The sequence below is a fragment of the Fundulus heteroclitus genome, unplaced genomic scaffold (assembly GCF_011125445.2).
Source record: "Fundulus heteroclitus isolate FHET01 unplaced genomic scaffold, MU-UCD_Fhet_4.1 scaffold_52, whole genome shotgun sequence".
In the NCBI taxonomy this organism is placed as follows: Eukaryota; Metazoa; Chordata; class Actinopteri; order Cyprinodontiformes; family Fundulidae; genus Fundulus; species Fundulus heteroclitus.
This window is the reverse complement of record NW_023396945.1, coordinates 2124863-2146618: the sequence shown is the minus strand read 5'-3', so window position 1 is coordinate 2146618 and position 21756 is coordinate 2124863. Positions and strand designations below refer to the sequence as shown.

The 21756-nt window shown below is 39.9% G+C and overlaps 1 protein-coding gene across 1 annotated transcript in view; it reads right to left on the bottom strand.

Annotated features, from left to right (window-relative positions):
- Window positions 1–21756, bottom strand: part of pparab (peroxisome proliferator-activated receptor alpha b) — a 41104-nt gene that overhangs the window by 18824 nt on the left and 524 nt on the right. The window contains exon 2 of the mRNA XM_012880334.3: window positions 795–1043. Within this exon, the coding sequence (XP_012735788.1) occupies window positions 795–1002 (208 nt within the window). The 5' untranslated portion in view covers window positions 1003–1043. The remainder of the gene's footprint in view (window positions 1–794; window positions 1044–21756) is intronic.

The following is a 21756-nucleotide window of genomic DNA, read 5'->3' as shown; positions in this document are numbered from 1 at the left end:
TCTTTTAAGACAGACATTTGCCAGACTTCCATGTCTTTGAATAGGGGAACACAGCGGCAAAGTGGATGCTTCCTGAGAGACCGCGCAGGGTGGCAGAGGAATGTGTGAATTCCTCACTGAAGAAGGGGCAGGAAGAAAGAGTAAACGACGAGAAAGGGTGCTGTGAGCACAGGGAGCCAAATAGGTCCCAGACAGTGGTCGATGAGTCAAATATGCAGTAAACTTTGGATCGACAACAATTTACGCATCCCTTTGCTACAAAAAAGGCTGACTGTTTTATTTGTTTAATTAAAATACTGGATGCTTAAAAAATGGCTAATCCTGAGCCATATACAAAAAAGTTTTAGTTTAAAAAGATGTTTTTCTTTTTGGCCCGCAGGTACTTTTGACTCCACTTTTGGCCCACGTAACAGAAGGTTTGGACACCACTGGTATAAGAAAACAAAAATACATGCGAGATACCAACAGGAACAAGGGGAAAGGGACCAGCAGAGGAACTCGTCAGGTAAATCAGGAAAAGCCTACAACTAATCTACAGTATTTTTTGGACCATAAAGTGCACTGGAGTATAAGGCACACTGTGAATTAACGCGTCTATGTTAAATTTTTTTAGATTTACTTTTGTTTGTATAACCTTTTTTAAAGCCATGCATCATTTTCTTTCCTTACTTTGTGTTGGCCTATCACATAATAAATAAAATCCAAATAAAACACAATGCAGTTTGTGGTTTAAACCTGACAAAATGTGGAAAAGTTCAGTGGCTATCAACGACTTAAACATTTGGACGTTTTACCTAGAATGCTGGAACCTTCGGATCCATTGTGTGAGGATTGGTACTCTGGGACGTCGAGGGAGCTGATGGCATCCTCGTCGATGGACGTGGGGATATCCTGAAGCGCCTCCATGCTGCCCATAAAATCGTCATCACCACACAGTGGGCCATCCAGCACAGAGTCCTCCAGGGGAGACGGGGGGTGGTAGTGGCTCTCCATGTCGACCATTGTGATGGAGGAGCGTGCTGGTGGCACCGCTAAACATCAGACTAAAGGAAAGAAAAATGATTTAGACGGATGAAAAAAAGACAAGCACATAACAAAAGAAATCTGGCTTTAAAGTTAATCTCTCCCATTGCATGGTTAATTGGGTTTTTTCTTTACTTTAGTGAGTTACAGGGCAAATTTAAACATGAATAACTGCCTGTATCAGATTTTATTAAGCCCAAAGTCCACACCAAGGTTCACATGTTGAACTTTTTGATATAAGAGCCAGTGAATTACAGTGTGGTACCATGATAGGAGGCCACCTGTGCAAAAATTACAGGTGTGAATGTACTCACTACTATATATACGACAGTCTACTGCTAGTGGTTTTCTAATTAATTGGAAACCATTGGGAAGACCAGGAACTCAGCTTCATAAAGGCCACGCAAAATCCACTGGACTTTAGAGGGGTGGAAAATCTGTTCTTTGGGTTGCCTCTCTGTCTGGACGAGTCAGCGAGCCAGACCTTCCTCTTCCAACATCAGTGTCTGACCTTACAAACGCTCTACTTGAAAAGTGATCAAAGGTTTGCGCAAACCAAAGCCTAAACCTGGTTTGACAAATCACCAGACCCAGCAGAGTGACTCAGGAAACATGAGCATTAAATGAAAAGTTCAGAATTAAAAAAAATGAGGTTCTGCAGATGCATTATAAGCAGTTTATAATTTCTTTAGAGTGCTTAACTATCATAGGGGCTTTATTTTGTACAAATCCACATTAGCACTGGTCCTGGTGGTTTGAGCTAACAGCTAGTGACGAGAATTCATAGCAGCTAAAACAAATTCAGCACCCATTATGTATTTCAGACCATTAAATGGTCCAATGGCAGGCAGACTAATAGTCACAATGTTATTATTATCAGTATTAACACCACAGATTGATGATAATTCTGGCCTAATAAGTAAGACTGATGCCATAAGTGCTCAGCCACACCAGTTGGTGAACACAGAGAAATCTAACTTCTAACAATGGTTTCATATAACCCCAAAACCCAGCTGCAGTGCTGTACTTCTCCTAAATACTGAAAAGATACAATATCTACACGGTCAAGTGTGTCAAAACACAGATGCCAGTTAGAATGTGGAGCTGATACACAATGCTGCCATGTAACACTTTCTATGACAGAACATAATAAAATCTGGGTCTTACCATGTCTGCATTTTAAGAAATATAGCCAACACATCATGTACTTAACATGTACTTAAAGAGTCATTAAATAATGGATGTCTTAAAAAAATAAACAGAAGAACTACTGTGAAGTCATACAGAAAGTGATCACTTCAGTTTATTGCTCCTACATGTGGTTCCACGTGTTGTTGAATCATGTTCTGTGATTTCTTTCTCTCTTTTTAAACATGTTTTATCCATTGAACCTAGTTTGAGTCAAACATATATTAACAGAGTGTAATGTGTTCCATGTTTTGTGGTACTTCTCAGCTAATATGACAGTATGACTGTATTTTGACATGCATGTCACTGGGCCAGCTAAACGTTACAGAGAGCAATGGAAGTCCATCAAGAATAGAAATAGTCTATAATAGTCTCATAATAATTAAATGTAACCCATCCGCAAACATCTGCATATGAACTACGTCAGTGATAGTGAGCATTAATCTATTTTCATCAGGCACAGCAAGGAACATAACATTAGAGAAGCGTGAAGCAAAATGATTGTGTTGACAAAACGACAAAGCAAGTGCTGTCTGTTCCCTGCCATTCCTCACATTAACACGTGAACACCTTTAAGTGAACCTTATCTTGACCTGGAATTTGTTGCACAGTACTGAAAAGAGAAGAGAAACAAAATCAGACTTATTGTCTCAAGCTCAAAACTGTAACAAAACAGTATTCTCAAATAAATAGAAATGCTCGGTTCATTGTGAAGCTTTGACCTGCTATCCAGACTGTGACAAACAATCTGCAGAGTCTGCAGAGAGGATCGATGGGACCGATCTTCCTTCATCTAAGACTTGTACAGGTCTAGGATCAGAAAAAGAGCCACTAACATCTCTGCAGAACCCATACATCCTGCACCCAAACTTTTAAGACTTTTACCTTCAGGTTGGCACTACAGAGCGCTATTTGCCAAAACCAGGCATCACAGAGACAGTCTCCTCCCCCAGGCTGTCTCACTAATGACCACCTAACAGAGTTGTCAGACTGATACAATGCTTATTTGCACCTATTCATCTTTTATTAAAAATGTAGATATTCAGATTTATAATAAAAAATATTTCCTTTTCCATATTTTATACTTTATGTTATTGTGTGCGTTTGTGTATTGTACTAGCAAAGCGGAACTAAAGTCAAATTTCTTGTTGTATGACGCAAATGGGCAATTAATTCTGACTCATCTTTTAATATTGATTAGCGTGTTAGCATGGTTAGCGTTACTAACAATAAAAGTTGGTTACTCTGTGTTCTCCATAGACAATGTAGTGAGTTTTTAGTCTGAAGTTTCCAAAAAGATGTCAACATTTCTAAGTCCAGCATCTCTGATGACAGAGACAATGGGAGAATTTTTTTTTAAAAAAACTTAATTTTGACACACTCCTTCTGCTATCCACCTGAATTCAGGTAATTTAATGTTTTTGCCATTTCGACCAAAAGTCAAAAGTTGACATCCGGTGGAAGACAGCTACTTTTTACATCCAGAAAACTGGGCATGGAATGGCCAAAACTATTACAACATAACAGCAAATGAGAAAAATAACCAGCACCTGCTGCTGCTTAATCCTTCAGGCAAAAGGCTGAACGAAGAGCAGACAAGCCTCCAAAAACAGTACATCTTCTTTTAATATAGGTTTTTACAGCTGAATGCCACCCCCGACTTCATTTAAAAACACCCAAATGCGACTGGACATAGCTCCTTTTAAATCTCCAACTTCCACAGCATTGGCCAGCTTATTACCTATGGAACACAGAATGTGTCTGTAGAGGTATAAGGACGGATTGGGAACTACAGGTCAAAATGAATGTTGATTAGCTTTAAGCTACCTTAAATGTACAGGCTAGAAGAAAAATGACCAGGACAGTGGCATGCTAAGATTAAGGAAACATGAAGTGAATGTGGCCACATACATAAGGAATAATAGGTATAGTCTTTTTTTATCAACATAGTTGGTAGATATGAAATATTTAGTTTATTTAGCTTTTTGGAAAAAATGGGAAACCGCGCGGCAACTTGGAATGAGTGCACAGCAAATGGTTAGCATAACACTTTGCAATCAAGCAGACAACAGCTGGCTATTTTTTCTTTTTGAGCAAAATCCAACTTTAGTGCACATTTTCTCTTAAATACAAGGAAGCCTGAAATTTCAACAGCCAGGCTGCTCACCATTATACCGCATTTACCTGTATTTCTCAATAGAAGCAGTGTTAGCTAAAACTAAATGTCTTTAGTATGCCGTACCCAGCACCTAACTTGGAAGGAGCATCTTTTTTTATACATTTGCTTAAATAACCACCATCTCTTTCTAATACTGCCTCAAGGGAAGTAAAATTAAACTGCATCTTTTGTACGTTTTAACTAACATTTGGAAGCAAAATAGTATGCACATGTAATCAACCGAATAAATGAGAACGTCGTGGTGGTAAACGACCACCACCACAACTACAGTTCTTATACCATCAAGATCTGGATGAAACTTTTTGCTTTGCAAAAGTATTTATACCGTTTGAAAATTCCCTTTTTTTAAAATCACATTTTAGAACCATAAACATTGACGCATTTATTGAAAATTTGATTTGACAGAGACTGAAATAGCTTAAAACGTGCTTTGCTCTAAAGCATTGCATTATAGCTATTCCTCTTCGTTTAGGGGTATTGTCCTACTGGAAAATGGATTTTAAAGGATTTCTCCCTGAATGATGGGGCTACCACCTAACCTGACGCCGCCAGATAGATTTGCTCCGCATATCCATCTGGAAACCTTCCGTTGAAGTAATTTTGGGAAGGGGCGAAAATACTGGTTAGCTGATTGGCCTATGTTGGTGATAGACGGGCCAAATGAACCAATCAGATTCGTCGTCGCTCTGTTACGAGCGACGACGAAAACACAACAACAAGCCAAGCTGCTCTTGCTGCTGCAGGTAAAGGCTCGTTAGCTCAGCAAAGAAATAGTCTGTAATTCCGATAAAACTTGCTCGATAGCCACGCTAACGCTAGTTTCATTGGCTGAAGCCGCCATGTTCTTTAGGCTGAACTGTCGCGCTTCCCGTTGCGTCACACCTCAACCCGCCTCAAAGCCAACGCTGATTGGACGTTCGTTTGGTGAACGGCTCCAAATTTTCTTTAACGGAGGGTAGCCAGACTGATCTGCGAGTGAAACCTTGAAAGCTCGCGAGATCAGGATGGTCTCACGAGGCTAGCTACCACCATGTTTGACAGTGGGGGTGTTTCATCTGATGTAATTCTGCCGCATCAGTTTAAACAGGGGTGAATGCTAATGCTCGCTAGATTCTAGATTTTCATTTGTATAAACAAAAATTGAAAACCAGGAATAATAACCTCCTCTACGTTGGTTTGATCTAACACGAAATCCCAAAGAATGTTATAGACAAAATAAGGGGGGGGGGGTGATTAAAAGGGGTGTGAAAACTTTGGCACAGGAAAAACTGACATTGGTTCATAATAATGCTTTTCACGTGAAAATCCTACTAAACACATGTTGTTAAAATGTTGTTAACAGATGCCACGCAGCCATTAGATCACGGCCTAAGCTAACCTCATGTTTCCACCAACACGCAAAGGAATGTAAACACACAAAGACTCAGAGATTAGCTGGAGTCTGGAGAGGTTTAGTGGACAGGGTTTGAAGAACAAAGACACACATAGAGGGGAATGTCACCTAATGTCATTTAGTATGAGGACAATAAGTAATTGGTTATGGTTACGAAAAGCTTTTGCAACACAGGAGACCTCTGAGTGCCAACCCAGCCAAGCCTGCTCAGGGCACTGGGCATATTGAAGAGCAAGGTCGTGCCATTGGCATTTGTGTGAGACGGATTGGGGTTTAGGGCCTAAAGGGTTCCGAGGAGCAATGCAACCTAAGCGATGCCAAAAAGAAAACATCTAATAAGTTAAAAACCAGAGGTGAAAGGGCTGATTGGGCCCCTTAAAAAAATAACTTATCCACAACGGAATCATGTAAAAACAAACAAGCAAACAAACAATAAAAAAAATCCACACAGATTCCTACGGAGAGTTTACTGACAGATTTAGTAAATTTGTTGTTAGCAATCTCTTGCGATAATCACCCTGCTGTCTGTGCAAGCAAGGACTAAATAACCCAACTAGTCTGATTGGTTTCTGCTTAGCATTATCGCCCAGCCCCCATAAGACTCACATAAAGACAGACAGGTCCTGCAACAGCTATTAAACTCGACAGCAGATAAAAGTAGCTTGAATGTGACACTGGAATGTCAATAGCTGTTTCGTTCCCCAGAACAAAACGACAGCACAAAGCTTTAAAAACTAAACATGTTTTTGCTGAGGAGACTATACCGTCAGTCTAAAGAGTAATTGTTGATTACTGTGAACCCTCCATACAGATGGCCATATCTCTACAGATGTTTGATGAGTATAGATTATTTCATCATCTCCAAGGACGATAAATTTAAGGCGTAATTCTGAACTACTTTTCACTGGCACGTATTCGTTGAAATCTAAAAACCTGCCAAATGAATGAACTACATACTCACTATGGTAGATTGCTACATCTTCTTGAGATTGAGAAGTAAAAGCAACGCAAGCACTGTTATTTACTTTTTATAGGAAACACGGAAAGTTGTAAAAAGCCTAGAACGCGACCCAACGTCCAAAATCCTGGATTTTCTTGCTTCATCAACCTGAGCTGAATCAAAGTATCTAATCAAAACATTTAATTGAAAACCAAACATCCAAGCCTGAGACGAACAACCAGAATATTTAAATTGCGAGCTTGTCCTGTGAGCGCTGGGGCAAAGATAACACTTTTTGGCAAATGAGAAAAGACAAAAGACACATTGTAAACACAATCACCTTACCTTAGTTAATCAAAGACTTGACGCTTCCCACACAACGCAAGTCGCTGACAGCGTAACATCTAGCTTTTTAGAAAGGTCTGTCCGATCATTCACTGTCGCTCCATATGTCTGAGTGCAGCAGAGTACCAAAAGTTAATGTTTAAACCATCTATCTTGTGGCCTGAGTCCCGACAGGCCTGTTAGAGGAAGGACCCCGAGGGACAAAACAGAAGGAACATGGGCCGATGGGGCTGTCCATGTGTCTGAAGAGTCCGCACTCTGAGCTCACCCTGGAGGGTAAACATTCAACCGAAGCCTTATCACTTGGCTTTGATATACTGGCAGCAGGCCTTTTATTGTCGTGGAGACTGAGCAGAGTACAGCCAGAGTAATTGTCACTTGGCTTTATTATTTGTCTTTTGTGACAAGTGAGCCACATGTTAAAACAAAAAGTGATGATATCATCCTTAGCACAGGAAATTGACCTCGTTAGTTGCCCAATGTCCGTTTAACTGTATGGCAATAAGCTAATGATGTTTCATCTGAAGATTACTGCTGGTCATTTAAATTATTTTTTTTAAAAACCTGACATTTCAGTCATGAATTACACAAATTAATTTTATTTTCAAGGATTAAAAAAATGGAAGATATCTGAAGACAAGGAATCGACGCCCTTATTTTTATAAATTGAACAAACGAGCCACTATCTGGTTATTCATTAACCACACATAATTTATGAAACCAAAGGAACCAAAGACGGCACGGAGCAAAGATCAACAAAGTTAATACGGAGCACTACAAGTAAACAGTGAAAAAAAAACCTCCTCAGACTTTAAACACATCTGTGGTGTCTGACACCTTCTCGGTTTTAGCCTATTTTAAGCACAACAGCCGGGGAAACTTAGCCGAAGTCCAGTCGCGTGTTCTGTCTTGGTTCACCTCATAAAAAAGGTAGGTCTAGTGTGTGTTAACGGAAAGAAATGATGTAAGAGGTATATGCACAGCACGGAAGTGGTGACTGTGTGCTTTCATCTGTAATCAGCTGGCCGCACATACCGTTTGTAGTCGCTACGTTACACGCCGGAGCCGCAAAGCTCTGCCAGCTGATATGGGACGTGGTGATTGGTTCACTTTAACCCTGATCTCTAATTCGTTCCTTTCATAAAGCACACAAAGAGCCCAGGAAGTTGTTTTATGAAAGACGGTAAGTGAAGGTAAGTGTTAACCTTAGAGCCACCACACACAGCCATATCCAGAACAAGATCTACAACTGCAGCGCTTCTTGTGTTAAGCCACTCCTTAAAACAGAGAGGTCAGAATGTCTCCCCTGGGCTGAGGAGAAAAATAACTGGACTTGTCTTTTCAGAAGGAAATAAAGTAAACGCTGCATTTCACTTTGGAGATCAACTTTTGAGTCGAGAGCCTGGAGGAAGAGCCAGGTGATGTCCTGGAGTTGGTTAACTGTATTTTCCAGAACTCTATCAGACCATCCTTCCCCCCCTCATGAAAAGCTTTAGGGAGATGCTGGATTATTTCTCTGCAGAACTTGCTAAAACTGACAAAAGTACCAAGTCCTGCTTTACTGACTATAGTATCACGCTTCTTGATAGACCGGCGCACTCTCCAGACCTACGCCAGCCCCAGAGAATCACAGGAGTATTGCCACAATGAAGATGAGAGCCACCAGACACATCAGTGCAAACCAGTGGAAGGCCATAATAAAAACAACTTGGACTTGCTTAACCCCTCAGCAGGCTGATTTCTTTCAGGCCATGCAGCATTGGTGCAGTAATCCATGTAAATGGAGCCTAAACCAAGTATTGATAGCATACACAGTACAGGGCCATATCTTTATGTGTTGTCTTACTCAATAACAGTTTTTTGGAGAATTGCAACTTCATCTTTTCATTACTTGTAATCCAAACTCAACAAAATGAACGGAAAGAAATGCTAGAAAGGTATCCCTCTGAATTGAATTACTGAAATTATTAACCTTTTCAACAATATTTTGATTTATGGACAAGCACCTGCATATGGCAGGGATGGATTTTATGAGAAAACCATTCAAAATATTACTCACACTTCCTTTTTTAAGTTGAATTTTAAAAATACACTCAAACACGCTGTCAAAAAAATTTGCAGAATCATGACATATAAGGGCCGCAAAACTTTGTTTATCAAATCTCGGCCCGTCACATAAATCCACTCGCTGGTCTTAACCTCAACAACGTGTGCGTTTTAAAGAGATTAGCTGTCGTATTGGCTGTCAACATGACCTGCATCCACCGTTGCCCAAAGCAGAGAAACGGTGAGTTACATAAACGCCCGGTGGACCCTGACCTCAACACTGACAACGTGTTCACTGCCCAAATGATATTAAATGTTCTCGCCCTGACGCTGTGAGCGTACGACCTGACCAGGCTGTCAGAGCAGAAGGCCGCGGTGGGACGGTGTCAGGTTACCTGAGAGGTCTGTGGTGACCTGGCCCCCTCACGCTGCCTGTTTATAGCACATCATTACGTGGTGGAAAGTTGGCCCGCATGTGTCACTTTTGTGGACTCAAAACAGACAAATGAAAATCTGTAATTACCCTTTATCAAAGGGTAGGAAATGTTTTTTGGGGGTGGCAGAACACGCGGCACGTGGTTGTTTGTTCGAGGGAACCAGGTGTCTCAATGCAAATAAAGTGGGAAATATAACACAAAGACTGATTTAAGTGTCTGGAATGACCAGCCTGTCCTCAGTGACCCAGAAGCCTCAGCTCAGATTCAGAGACGGGGGGGGGGGGGGGGGATCTTGCAGGGATCCAAATGTTTCACAACCCCAAACAGGATCCTGAAGAATCCATTAGAATTGTAGAATAAATCTGTCCAGGTCCGACCGGTTTATATGTTGCCATTTTCATGAATGTCTCAGAAGGTTGTCTTCAATCCAAAGAAGTCCACAATTATATGTATTTTTTTGTTTTAGAAAGAGAATAAAGATTTCATGAATTTCAAACTGTCCTTTACATATTTCTTTCACCGACCTTTTGATGATTATCTTGCAAAAACACACAGACAGTCATGGTGTGGAACCAAACGCAGCAGCATCTACGGCTTTTGTTAAGAAATCAATCACAAACTGAAGTTAGCCAGCTACAAGATGCAAGGCTGTAAGCAGCAATTGGTTTGTATCTAAATATAAGACAATAAAAACAGCATATTTTTCTACTTGAAATACAAATAGTTTGTTTAACATCTTTATGATTCTGCAGTATTTTTTTCCCCCTCAAGGTATTTTATTGGCTAGGATTTGGCTGGTATAATATTGTTAGCCAAAGCCCAGCTCTGCTATATGCAACCATGTGCAGCCATATTTTCCTGCTCAACTGTTCTAACTGAGATTAGGTACCATAAGCAATAGACAACTTATTGGGTCTCAAATGGTAAAGGATTCACCCCTTTTTATACGAAAACCTGTGCTGCCTGACACTTGAATGATCCCACCACAAATCTGCCTTGATTCACGCTTCCCATAGTTTAATATCAAAAGAAGTCCTAAAATTAGAACAGAGACATTATGAAAATAAAACAAAAATGTTTCTCTTTTGAGAAATGTAAAACTCTAGGTTGCTGAGATGGAAAGTACTCTTGGTTGAGAAAGCTTAGAGAATTGCAAACAAATGTCAGAGGTAAAAGTGATCAGATGTAAAAAAAAAAAAAAAAAAAAAAAAAATCCCAAATACAGTGTTTGGTAGAAAACCTTGGAAAGTTTTAGTTATTTAAATGTGCCCTGAGAAATTAGCTTGACTTTCCAATGAGAAACATTTTACTGATTCTTCATAACTGTTCTCACTAGTAATACCATCTACTGCCAGCAGGACTACTTCTAAAAACTCCATACACATACCCTAACATGTTTGCTGCAGTTTTGACCCCTGCTCTTTGCAGATGTTTGCCCAGATGTTTAGTTTTAAAAAAAAAAAAGCCTCAACACCTCAGTTCTGTGCTAAGCGCTGGCTGCTCCTTTGCCAACTTTTTTTCTAAACAGATTTCAAAATCAGTCTGACGGGTCAAGCGGACCACCGTTACAAAACCGTCCTGAAGTTCATCCAAGCAATAAACTTCGGAGTGAAGAAAACCGCAGCAAGCTTTATCGGTTGACAGATGTAGGGCTAAAGTTACATGGATGAGAGTAGGGACTGCTTGTTTTTGACCAGACTGACAACCCCATAAAAACATTTTAACACCTAGAATCTTTAGAAAGCATCACATTTCATCAGTATAAGTGATTTCAATTAAAGAGATAAAACTAAATATATATAATAGTTTATGGCTCCCCATAATGCTTTTGTGTCCCACCTCCGAATGTTCTAAAAAGAACCTCAGCTTTCAAAACACGGTGCATGATTTGCATAGACGTTTGTTATCGAGAAGGTCTGCGACACAGCGATAAATCAATGTGTTTTCAGCAGTCCTCTGGGTGCATGGAAGGGACAAAACAGACAAAAAAAAAAAAAGAAGAAAGGCTCTTAAATTTCACAAACCAGCTATAAAGAATTCCATGCACTGCTGAACAACAACAGAGTAGGAAGCGCCCGATTGGCCCGATGTCTAAAACAAAGACAAAAACAACACGAAGCACAGATTTCTCTTTTCAAAGACAGCTGTGTGTATCTTGTTTCATTTTCCAGCATGACGCTGGAGCACCGAGTTCCCCCTCTCTAGCTGCCAAACCGGCCTACGTGTTTGTAGAGAGGCATGCAGCACGCAGGCTCGGTGACAGAAAAGCACTAATTTGCCACCCTGCTATGTTCGCCGAGCACAACAAAAAGGCCAAAATGTTCTTGCACACTCAATGCATGAAAGCAGGAGCCGTCATTAGTCCGTTCTTGAACGAGGAGGCTACAGTCCGAGGATAAACTTGCTGAGTCGGCTATAAAATATGACTTATATTTTACAGCAGTACTGAAATGATTACTTTAACTGAAAGATGAAAAAAAACAAAGCCATCATTGCACAGACTCAGTTTCTGATCTCTTTCTATGATGACATGAATTCATTTTATTGGGATTTTACAAACACAACGTAGTGCTGAAATTCTAAATTGGTGGGAAAAAGATACATGGTTTTTGCAAATTTAAATCTGAAATGTGTGGAATGCATTTGTATTTAGTCCTGAGTAGACACTTCAGACTCACCTTCCTCTGTAAATGCAGATGCACGTCTTTTGAGGTACATCTGTACCGGCTTTGTACATCTACAGACAGATTTCTGTGCAAATTTTTGTGCAAATGCTTTTGCAAAATAGCTCACGCCAGGTTCACACGGCGAGATAATTATGTCCAATTTCTGCACCGATCCTCCTCTTCCGGCAATCTTAAGGACGCCCCATTTATCGTGATTACTCCAGAGATAATCTTACGAGACGTCCCTGCTGTGTGTGGTGTGTTGGGAGTGATCTAGGAAGGACTAACCAGACCGCTTCGGCCTCATCTCAGGGATATTCAGCATGTTGGCCCGATATCCTAGGGTATGTGATGTCCCCTGAGGACAAATGAGAACGCCGCCTGTTAAATGTGACGTGCAGCCAATCAGAAAGTGACATGAGAGAAACCTGTAGGAAAAAAAACCCCACATAACTCACCTCTATATCATAGTGCAGCAAACGTGGAGCATTCTCCACTCCTTTAACCGGCGCCTTTTCAGTTTGTAATGTTTTTTTTTCTCTGCTATAGTTTGTCTAGACCGTCGTCATGTTCTCCCTTGTCGGCAATGTTTATTTACCCTTGATCTTGAGAGGATTCCTTTCTGACATCTGAATGTTCACGTGTGAAACCTTTTGTGGAAGGCGTGTTGTGCTTGCTGTGTGGCCCGTACATCACAGACTGTACGAACAAACGTGTTACATCTACTACTTCTTTTAATCATCGTGTGTGGGACGGCCTCTCGTTTGACAGCTAACCGACAATTTTAACATCTTGCCGTGTGAACCAGTCATTAAGTTCGGTGATATTGGACGGAGAGCAGCAGTGAAGAACAATTTCCGAGTCAGTTTTGCCAAAGATTCTCAATTGGATTAAGTTCAGGACTTTGACTAGGACATTCTAGCACAGCAATGCCTCTGTAGCTATGGCTGTATGTTTAGGGTTATTCTCCTGCAGAAGTTGGAACCTCTATCCCAGTCTGAAGTCATTAGCAGCTTAGGGCTGGGCGATACGGCTAAAACTTACATCACAATATATTTCTTGATTTCAGTCGAAACAATATAATTATGATATCAATATAAACAAAATAAAAGCCTTAGACAGACTGCAAAGAATGCCCAAGACAGATGCTTGTACAACCTTATAATGATTATTTTACCATGTTTATAAAACTCCTCCAATATAATGTTGTAGAAAGCATCCCTACAGAATGATGCTGAGGACTTTTCACAGTGTGCACGGTGTGTTCAGGGTGTCTCCACAATTGTCTAGTTGACAACTCACAGGCAACCTTTTATTTTTTTACTTTTTTGTTATCAAAAAAAAGCAAAAAGCAATTTTAACGCTTTTTGGAGGCTGCTCAATTACAATGTTAACTAACTTTTAAATGAAGAGAAGGAAGCGGTCTGGTTTTTGTCAAATAGGGATCTGTAGATCATAGTGTAGCCAAAACATACTGTATGACATAACACACTCACATGTGCCTTATGTAGAAAACAGACTTTAAGTTTACTTATATTTCTGCGTCAACTGTTTTCAGCTGTCTTTGCTTAGAGGGCCACATAAAATCATCCCGTAGGGAGCAAATGGCCCCTTGGCTGCAGTTAGGACATCTCCCTGTTTTTGTCTCATCCGACCACAGCAGCTTTTTCGAAAATAATTTGCTCTCCTATTGTCTTGTGTCAAACCACACACCTTAGCGTTGTCTGGTCAGCGCTGCTAACCGGGGCGCTACGCCTTCCTTTTCAAGCTGGTTCTGTTCAGGAGCATCAGCGCATCGGATAAATTTGTTTAATCGTGGAGTCCAGTATCGCATCTTGTATCGGCGAACTTCAGCTCGACGAGTCCAAGCAGAATCATGTGACACGTGTCGATTGCTGAGGCAGCTCCTCTAGAGTGACCACCAGCAGATTGGAAGCTTCTCAGATTAATGCTCTCCTTTCCCGAACGCTCCATTCTTGACAGCTGTGCTGCAGTCTCTCTATTTTCACTATTCTGTCAGCTGTATGTATAGAGTAATCTGGAGACAAAAATAGAACAGATGCACGATGCATAAATGCATGCAACACTTTTTGTTATTTTTATTTAGCAACAAACCCTTGAAAACCACATAGGTTCTCCACTTCACATTCATGCACTACTTTGTGTTGGTCAAGCCTGTAAAATCCCATTAAAATACAATGAGGACTTTGGCTGTACCTTTTTTTTTTTTTTTTAAATCATTAGACCTTTATTCATATGGTCTTGGAGAAAATTCACTGACATACTGCATCCCTTCCTGATTATTACCCCAGACAATCTCCTGTCCAGAGCAGCTTACTGTAAGTCTGGCTGCAGGGCCAAGATCCTTTTCAACTCAGAGAGACTTTACCACAAGGAAGGCTCAGGGGGGGGTAGCGGTGGGGGCGGGGGGGTTGGGCGGCATGAGGGTTAGACGAAGGTCGAAGCGGACCGATGTAGGGCACCAGTTGGAAAACAAAGGGATCAGAGAGGTGAGCACAAACAGCCCCAGGGTGTTTTGGTAAGGCAAAATGTTCTGTTTGTGCCTGTCAGCGCATACAGTGGTTCTCCAAAGTGTACACAACCCTGGTAAAATGTCAGGATTTTGTGATGTTAAACGGGCCCATGATATATCGAATCCACGTAGCGTTATTTTACACGTGTCGCGTACAGCTCAGGTGACGTCAAACAAATCTGAAATGCAATGATATAGTTCAGCCATCCTGGAGGGATTTTTCTGACGTTCTGCATCTTTAACTTTCTGCTAAAGCCAAAGCTGGCAGAAATGATTAAAAGCACAAAAACATCCCATCAGTCAGGAGATGGGTTCAGAAATCCACAGCATTACTACAATAAATAAATAAATAAATAAATAAATAAATAAATAAATAAAAATCAATGAATAAGTGGAAAAATTCCAAAAAGAAAGCAGCCAGGCCTTGCTAATATCTCCCAAAAACTTGAAGCACTGCAAAAACGGGGCTAAAAATAAGTCAAATTTTCTTGAAATTAGTGCATTTTTCCTTGAATTGAGCAGCTAAATAAGATTATCTGCCAATGGAGTGAGTATTTTGACCCCTAAACTAAGATAATTAGATATACTGCACCTGAAATAAGATGATAGAGATGAGTTGTTCCTATTTTAAGTTCAGAATATCTCATTCCATTGGCAAACCATCTTATTTACGTGCTCAAATCAAGGACAAATACACTAATTTCAAGACAATTTTACTTATTTTTAGTTTAGTTTTTGCAGTGAGGAGGGTGGTGGTGGGATGTGGTGGGTGCTGTATGGTCCAACTAAAACAACGATAGTTGGCTCAAAAAGATCAGCACGCTCACAGTGAAGCAGGGTGGTGGCAGCATCATTATTTGATGTTTTGGTTTCTTCAGACAGAACTGGGCTTTTGTCAAAGTAATTCATAATATGAACCGAATACCAGTCAGTCCTGACCCCAGACCTCCAGGTGTCTGATTGAGAGCAGAAGATGAAGAGGAGGTTTTACTTCTCAAAAACCTGGGAGATGTAAGTACTTTTGGGGAGAATCAGAAGACATAGGACGTTCATTAAGCCCATTCTACGCTGTTAGAGAGTGAGTGTTGTCCAAGAGAGTCTGGCCAAACTGGTCCAAGTCTACTCCTTCAAGAAGTTCTCTGCCCTCGTCTTTAAACGAATTTGCATACAAACAAAAGCTTTCAGCGTCAGAACCTCCCGCAGTGGCTGCTTGTCAGCGATCTTTGAGCAAAAAGGGAATTTTTCGCTGCTGTTGCTCAACTTGCTCACATATCTGCGAAAGGCCCCACCGATGGAGACGGACGGTAAACCCAGGAGTTAACGAGAGAACCTGAAAGTCCTGTTTGAGAAGCCCAACTGTGTCGGCTCTGCTTTACATGCCGTTCTCATCTGCGCCTCGCCGGGCTGTGAGCAGGGGAGGAGCCGAATACCTGTCTCAGGTTCCTGGAGACCGAGGCTGTCAACGAGACCAGCAGCTCGTCAGCACAGAAACTGTTACTGAAAAAAAAAAAAAAAAAAAACAATCGGCAGCTACCCTGGTATGAAAATAATGAAGCAGGGTTTTGAGGGTCCATGAAAAGGCTTTCACTACTATACTTTGGTTCTCAGACACATCTATTACACTGGCCTAAAGTTCCACTCATTTTTCTTCTAGCATAAAAAGAGAAAAAAGGAGACAAAAGAAATTGTTCTAAAACCTTTTTCCAGCTCTATGTGACATATATCCTGCAGAAGTCAACTGAAAAGAAAGAAATCTGTTTGATAGGGGAAAGACTGTTGCTAAAACCTTGTTGAAGCACCGTTTGATTCAACTTTCCAGCAGGTCCCATTAAGTTTAGGGGCCAAAACTGACTGGTGCTGGAAACTATTCATAAATTTGTCCCAACTTGACAAAAAGTACAAAAAAGTAACCCCAGATCATGATGCTTCCTCCACTATCTTTGAACGACGGTGTGCTGTTCTTCTGGTGATGAACGGTTCATGTGACAAAATGTAAATACCTGGCCCAAGAGTTTATGTTTGGTTTCATTCCATCACGACACATTCTCCCTCCGTACAGGATCCGGGAAGCCTTACCCCAGGCCTCGATCTTTCTTTTTGGAAGAAAAGGCTTCTGTATCGCAACTTTGCTCCTTAGCCTAGACACATGGAGAATACAGGAGAGCGTTGTGACACGTACAACCCAATCTGCCCTGGCTGGAAACTCCTGCAGCCTCCTTCAGCGTTGCTGTCCGCCTTGTTTCAGTCTCCCTGTACAGATTCTGCAATGTGTCTTTAGTTGCTTTGGAAAAACCTCCAGTTTGTGTAATGTCACTCTTGACCAACATATTCGCCAATTATTGGGCCTTGGTATATAAATAATGCTCTGTGGGCCCATAGGGGGTAGTTGGGAAAACCAGAAGAATTCCCATTGGGCTGGTTGGGTCATTAGACCAGGGGTTCTACAGGGTTCTAACCAGGATTTCTTTCCAGCGTAACGGCACGTTACCCTGGTCAATAAAGTCAACTTGACTACTGGGTTAAACCAGAGGAATTGGGCTCTGGTACGGTTGGGCAATATATTGAGATTTTAAAAACATGAAAAAAAAAGAGCTAAAATGAGACTGTTTCGTTTAGATTGAGGTTTATGTATGTATATGGTCTATGTTGCGTTATATTTACACTTTCATGTAATCCAGCGGGTTATTTTTCAGATGGTTCTCATATTTATCTACATCCGTGTTAAAAATTTTTGCCTGTGAGACATTTGGGATAAAGCTTTGATTCAGAGATGCCGTTTTATAATTACTTTATGAAAAGAAAAGTGTATTGAGATAAATATCATATATCGACATTCAGCCTAAAAATATTGTGATATTATTGTTGGTCCATGTTGGCTCTGGCACATGCAGGGAACCATGTTCTCCATACAGTATGGCTGAAATGCCAGACAGGACACCTGAAACTGAGGGGCTGACTGAATTTCTTGCAGGCTCGCAACACTAAAATTGCGACTTGCCGACTGGCAACAATGACCGGGTCTGTAACGCAACTATGTCACTTAATAGCTCTTGTTGCGCGGGCAGCCGGGCACGATAACCAGGAAGAAAGAAGGGTTACTATCGGAAGAAAAACCAAGCCCTGATAAGCGACTTCACATTCAGAAACAAACCCAAAAAAAACCTGCAACCCGTGACTCGTGAAACTTGCAAGCGACTTTAGAGCTTATATCTTATTATTAGAAACAATCAAGTCTTTCTGTATGTTTGCTAATGTATGAAAGAAGTCTATTATTTAGCTTATTCCTTTGTTTTTCCGATGTATCTGATGTTTTTTCTTCCTATGTCTGTGGTGTTTTTCTGTTCATGTACAGCACTTTCAATCGTCTTGTTACTGAAAAGTGCTATATGAATAAACTTACCTTACCTCAACCCTAGAGAAGAACAAGCCCAAAGTCACTTATAATAAACAGCCTTGGCAATATTGCTCGCCAGCGGGGCGTGCGTCTGAGAGGCTTTTATACCCGAACGCAAGGCTATGGTGACGGAAGCATGTACCATTTGAACCAATCAGAAAATCTAACTACAATACCCATCGTTCAACCCTAAGAGGGCAGCACTGAGATCGTTTTAAGACAAGTATTGCAGAACTAAACAAGTTCACATTAAAATGTAAAACAAATAAAAATAAAAATTGCACAGAGACATTAAAGTTGCAACCTTAGGCCTAGTTTATACAGAATATCTGCCACAAAACGTTTCTTTTGGGGGTGTTGCACTTTAAAATTAGGCAACAATAGTGGTGGGATTAAGACGTTGTGGCTTAGCGACACAGACGTGACATTTGGAGCCGCAAAACTGCGGCTCCAAATGCATGCAATGACTTCTGCATGCAACGACTTCTCGCCATGAGATGAAATCTTACTACATGATGGCGTTAAAGCTTGACGCCTCACACACACACACAAAAAAAAGGAGAGGCTACATTTTTCTGTCATGATTTCACTTCTAAATCCAGACGAGTCCAAAATTCTTGGTTATACACATGATAAGAGCTCATGCATGTTGCTATTTATAATTGAGGAGTTGGAGCTGAAACTGCTAGGGGACCATGTCACGTCTGACAGATGCTGGACACAAAAACAACAGGCCGCTTTAACATCCAGGACACTGAATGCATCGCGACAACGGTAGAAAGAAGTTTCAGGTCTTGATAAAACGCAGCCTTCTGCAGTAACACCATCTACTTGGTAATGGCCCTCTAGTTAAAAATAAACAACATTTTAATTTAGTACCTGATTAGGGTTTGGTTTCAGAGCTTCCGTAACACAGACCTACTAAAAGGTGTTTGTTCTTATGACAGTAGAGGACAAAAGCTCAAACAATAAAACAAGGCATCATTTTGATGAATCACACAAGCACAAATGGATTTTTAACAACACTGACAGTGTTTGATAAGAGGCTTTTAAACGGTGATCTCTGAACCAAAGGTAGACAGAACGCCAATGTGGAGTCTGATAATAAGACTGAGCAAATAGCATGGGACAAAATGTAAAGAACATTTCGTCCGCATGTTTGTAATTAACAGCAGATCTTCTTCGCCTGGCTTTCACTTTAACTTCTGTACTTTTGTCTCATTTCTGTGTATTTTTTACTTACTCGTACCGCCATTAATATTATGTATCTTTTATTTATTTTTATACCCCAAATCTTGATTTATCATAAATGAAATAGAATATTGTATTTTATCTATTTGTTTGTACTATGGATGTACTTGTTTGTGTGTTGTTGTTTTTTTAATTTTAATGTTTGTACATAATTCATATCTACGCCTGGTGTTTCATAAGTTCTTCATTTTATATTGAATTGTATTCTTGCTGCCTGTTAATTATTAATATCCTGTTTATATATTTCATTATTTTCTGTTGTGATTGTTGCTTGATACTTTGCTATTAAAGCCCTTTGTGTGTTATTCAATTCCATTAAAGGAATTTTAAATACCAAAAAAAAAAAAAAAAAAACGCAAATTTATATGTTAGATTTGTTCCCAAAAAGTATCTTTAATTACTTTCATTTAACAGAAATATTTATAAGAAGAAAAAAAACCTAGCTGGTGAAAAACTATGAGCACTTTTTCCCTCCACTCAACTTTTCACTAGCGTGGTTTCAATACTGCACTCTGTCAACAAGCAGCTTCTTTAACAAGGATTTTTTTCTTTTTATTCACCCTCCTTGCTGGCATTGTCCTAGGGCCGTCTGCTGGACAACCATGGCCAAACGTGTTTGTAACTGTTTGATTGCGACCGACAAACATTTTCCTTCCTCTAAACATTAGTATAAAACACTATTACCTGTTTGACGAGCGACAGTAACTGTCTAGTGGACAACTATCAAGTAAGCAGACTTCCAGAGTAGACCATAACATGGTTATAACACAACCTTTCTGTATTAAAAGTACTTTTTTTTTAAATTACTCTTAGGCTGTAATGCATTTTTTCTGAGAAAGTTAACTTTTGTTTTTTTTAAGATCTAAATGTACAGATAAGCGCTTAGAATATAACACTGTGTTTAACATTTCAAAGATATAAATTCCGGTTTAGAATTGAATTACTAAAATAAAATAAAATTTTGAAGATATTCAAATTTATTGCTATGCCCCTGAATGTGACAAACACGAACAGGAGTTACTTACTATAAGTATGACATGGGTCAGTGGCTATGTTAACATGCACAAAATATAACAATCAGATTAAAATGTATTCGGATTAAATAATCGGATTGTCCGTTTATATGGGCACACATTCAATTAATCCGATCATAATGTCCGTGTGCCTGGCTTTATTCAGAATAGAACCACTCTGACATGCACAGTTATGAAATTCCACAAAAAAAACAGAGTACTTCAGTCTTTGCTAACAACAAAAAAAAGTAAACAAAGCAATATTATACGCATTTGTTCGTCTTTCAAATGCCCAGGCTGGACTTGCACCAGATTCTAATTATGGTTCAAACATTACTGAGTAAGCAACAATTTTGAGTATATAGTGAAGCCCCAACAGTTTTGCTTCTGCCACTCACCAACGCGGAAATACGTCACGTTTGTCAGGGTCAGTTTCCCACATTGGGAATAACTTGATCATATTATTAATCGGCATAAAGCACCCATCTCATTCGGAATACAATTTCATTCCAACTGAGCTTAATCCGATCATCATATTCTGATTGTCTTATTACAAGTATAAGTTTTATTTTGAAATATACATTAAACAATGTTATCTCCTAAGATTTCTTTTGCATACAGTCACCGGTTGTCAAAAGTACAAAAAGCTCCACATGCAAAAAAAAGTGGAAAAAAGTTTTAAAAAAATGGAGAAAATGATGGTACCTGTGCAAAAATTCAAAAATCGACATAATTTGCGTAATTTGTACGTTTTGGAAACAACATGCCATTAATCCTGTTAATTAAAAATCCACGTTACTCTAGTGATGCACCAATCAGCCCTCTTCTTGTTGATACCAATTCACAGCTTTTTAATTTATTCTTTATTATTATTATTATTATTATTATTATTATTATTATTGGGGTCTGACCTGCCATTTCTGTAAGATAAGAACTGTAACATATAAAAACTAACTGATGCAAAATATTATTTTGAATCCAACAGAAAACTATAGTACAATACCCCCAGTATTTTAGCTTATTGCCAGTAAACTTTAAAACAGCAACAAAGTACAAGCTCATGGGTGATGCGCATCATGAAAAGGGGGAAGGAATATTTTAAAACTGTCCCTAACCCAACATTTGCTGGTTATTTCTGACCAATTTATTGGTGCGCCTCTACAATATCCATCTGGGAATCTCCCTGTTTAGCTCCTTTTATAACAATGAAACACAGAGCAGCAATGACAAACGTGTCCACGGCCACAATCACAGCGATAACAAGCAAATAAACAATGTTCATGGTGAACGTTTGGCTCTGGGAGGATGAATAGCTGACATCACAGAGCGACGTGTCTATCGATGAGCA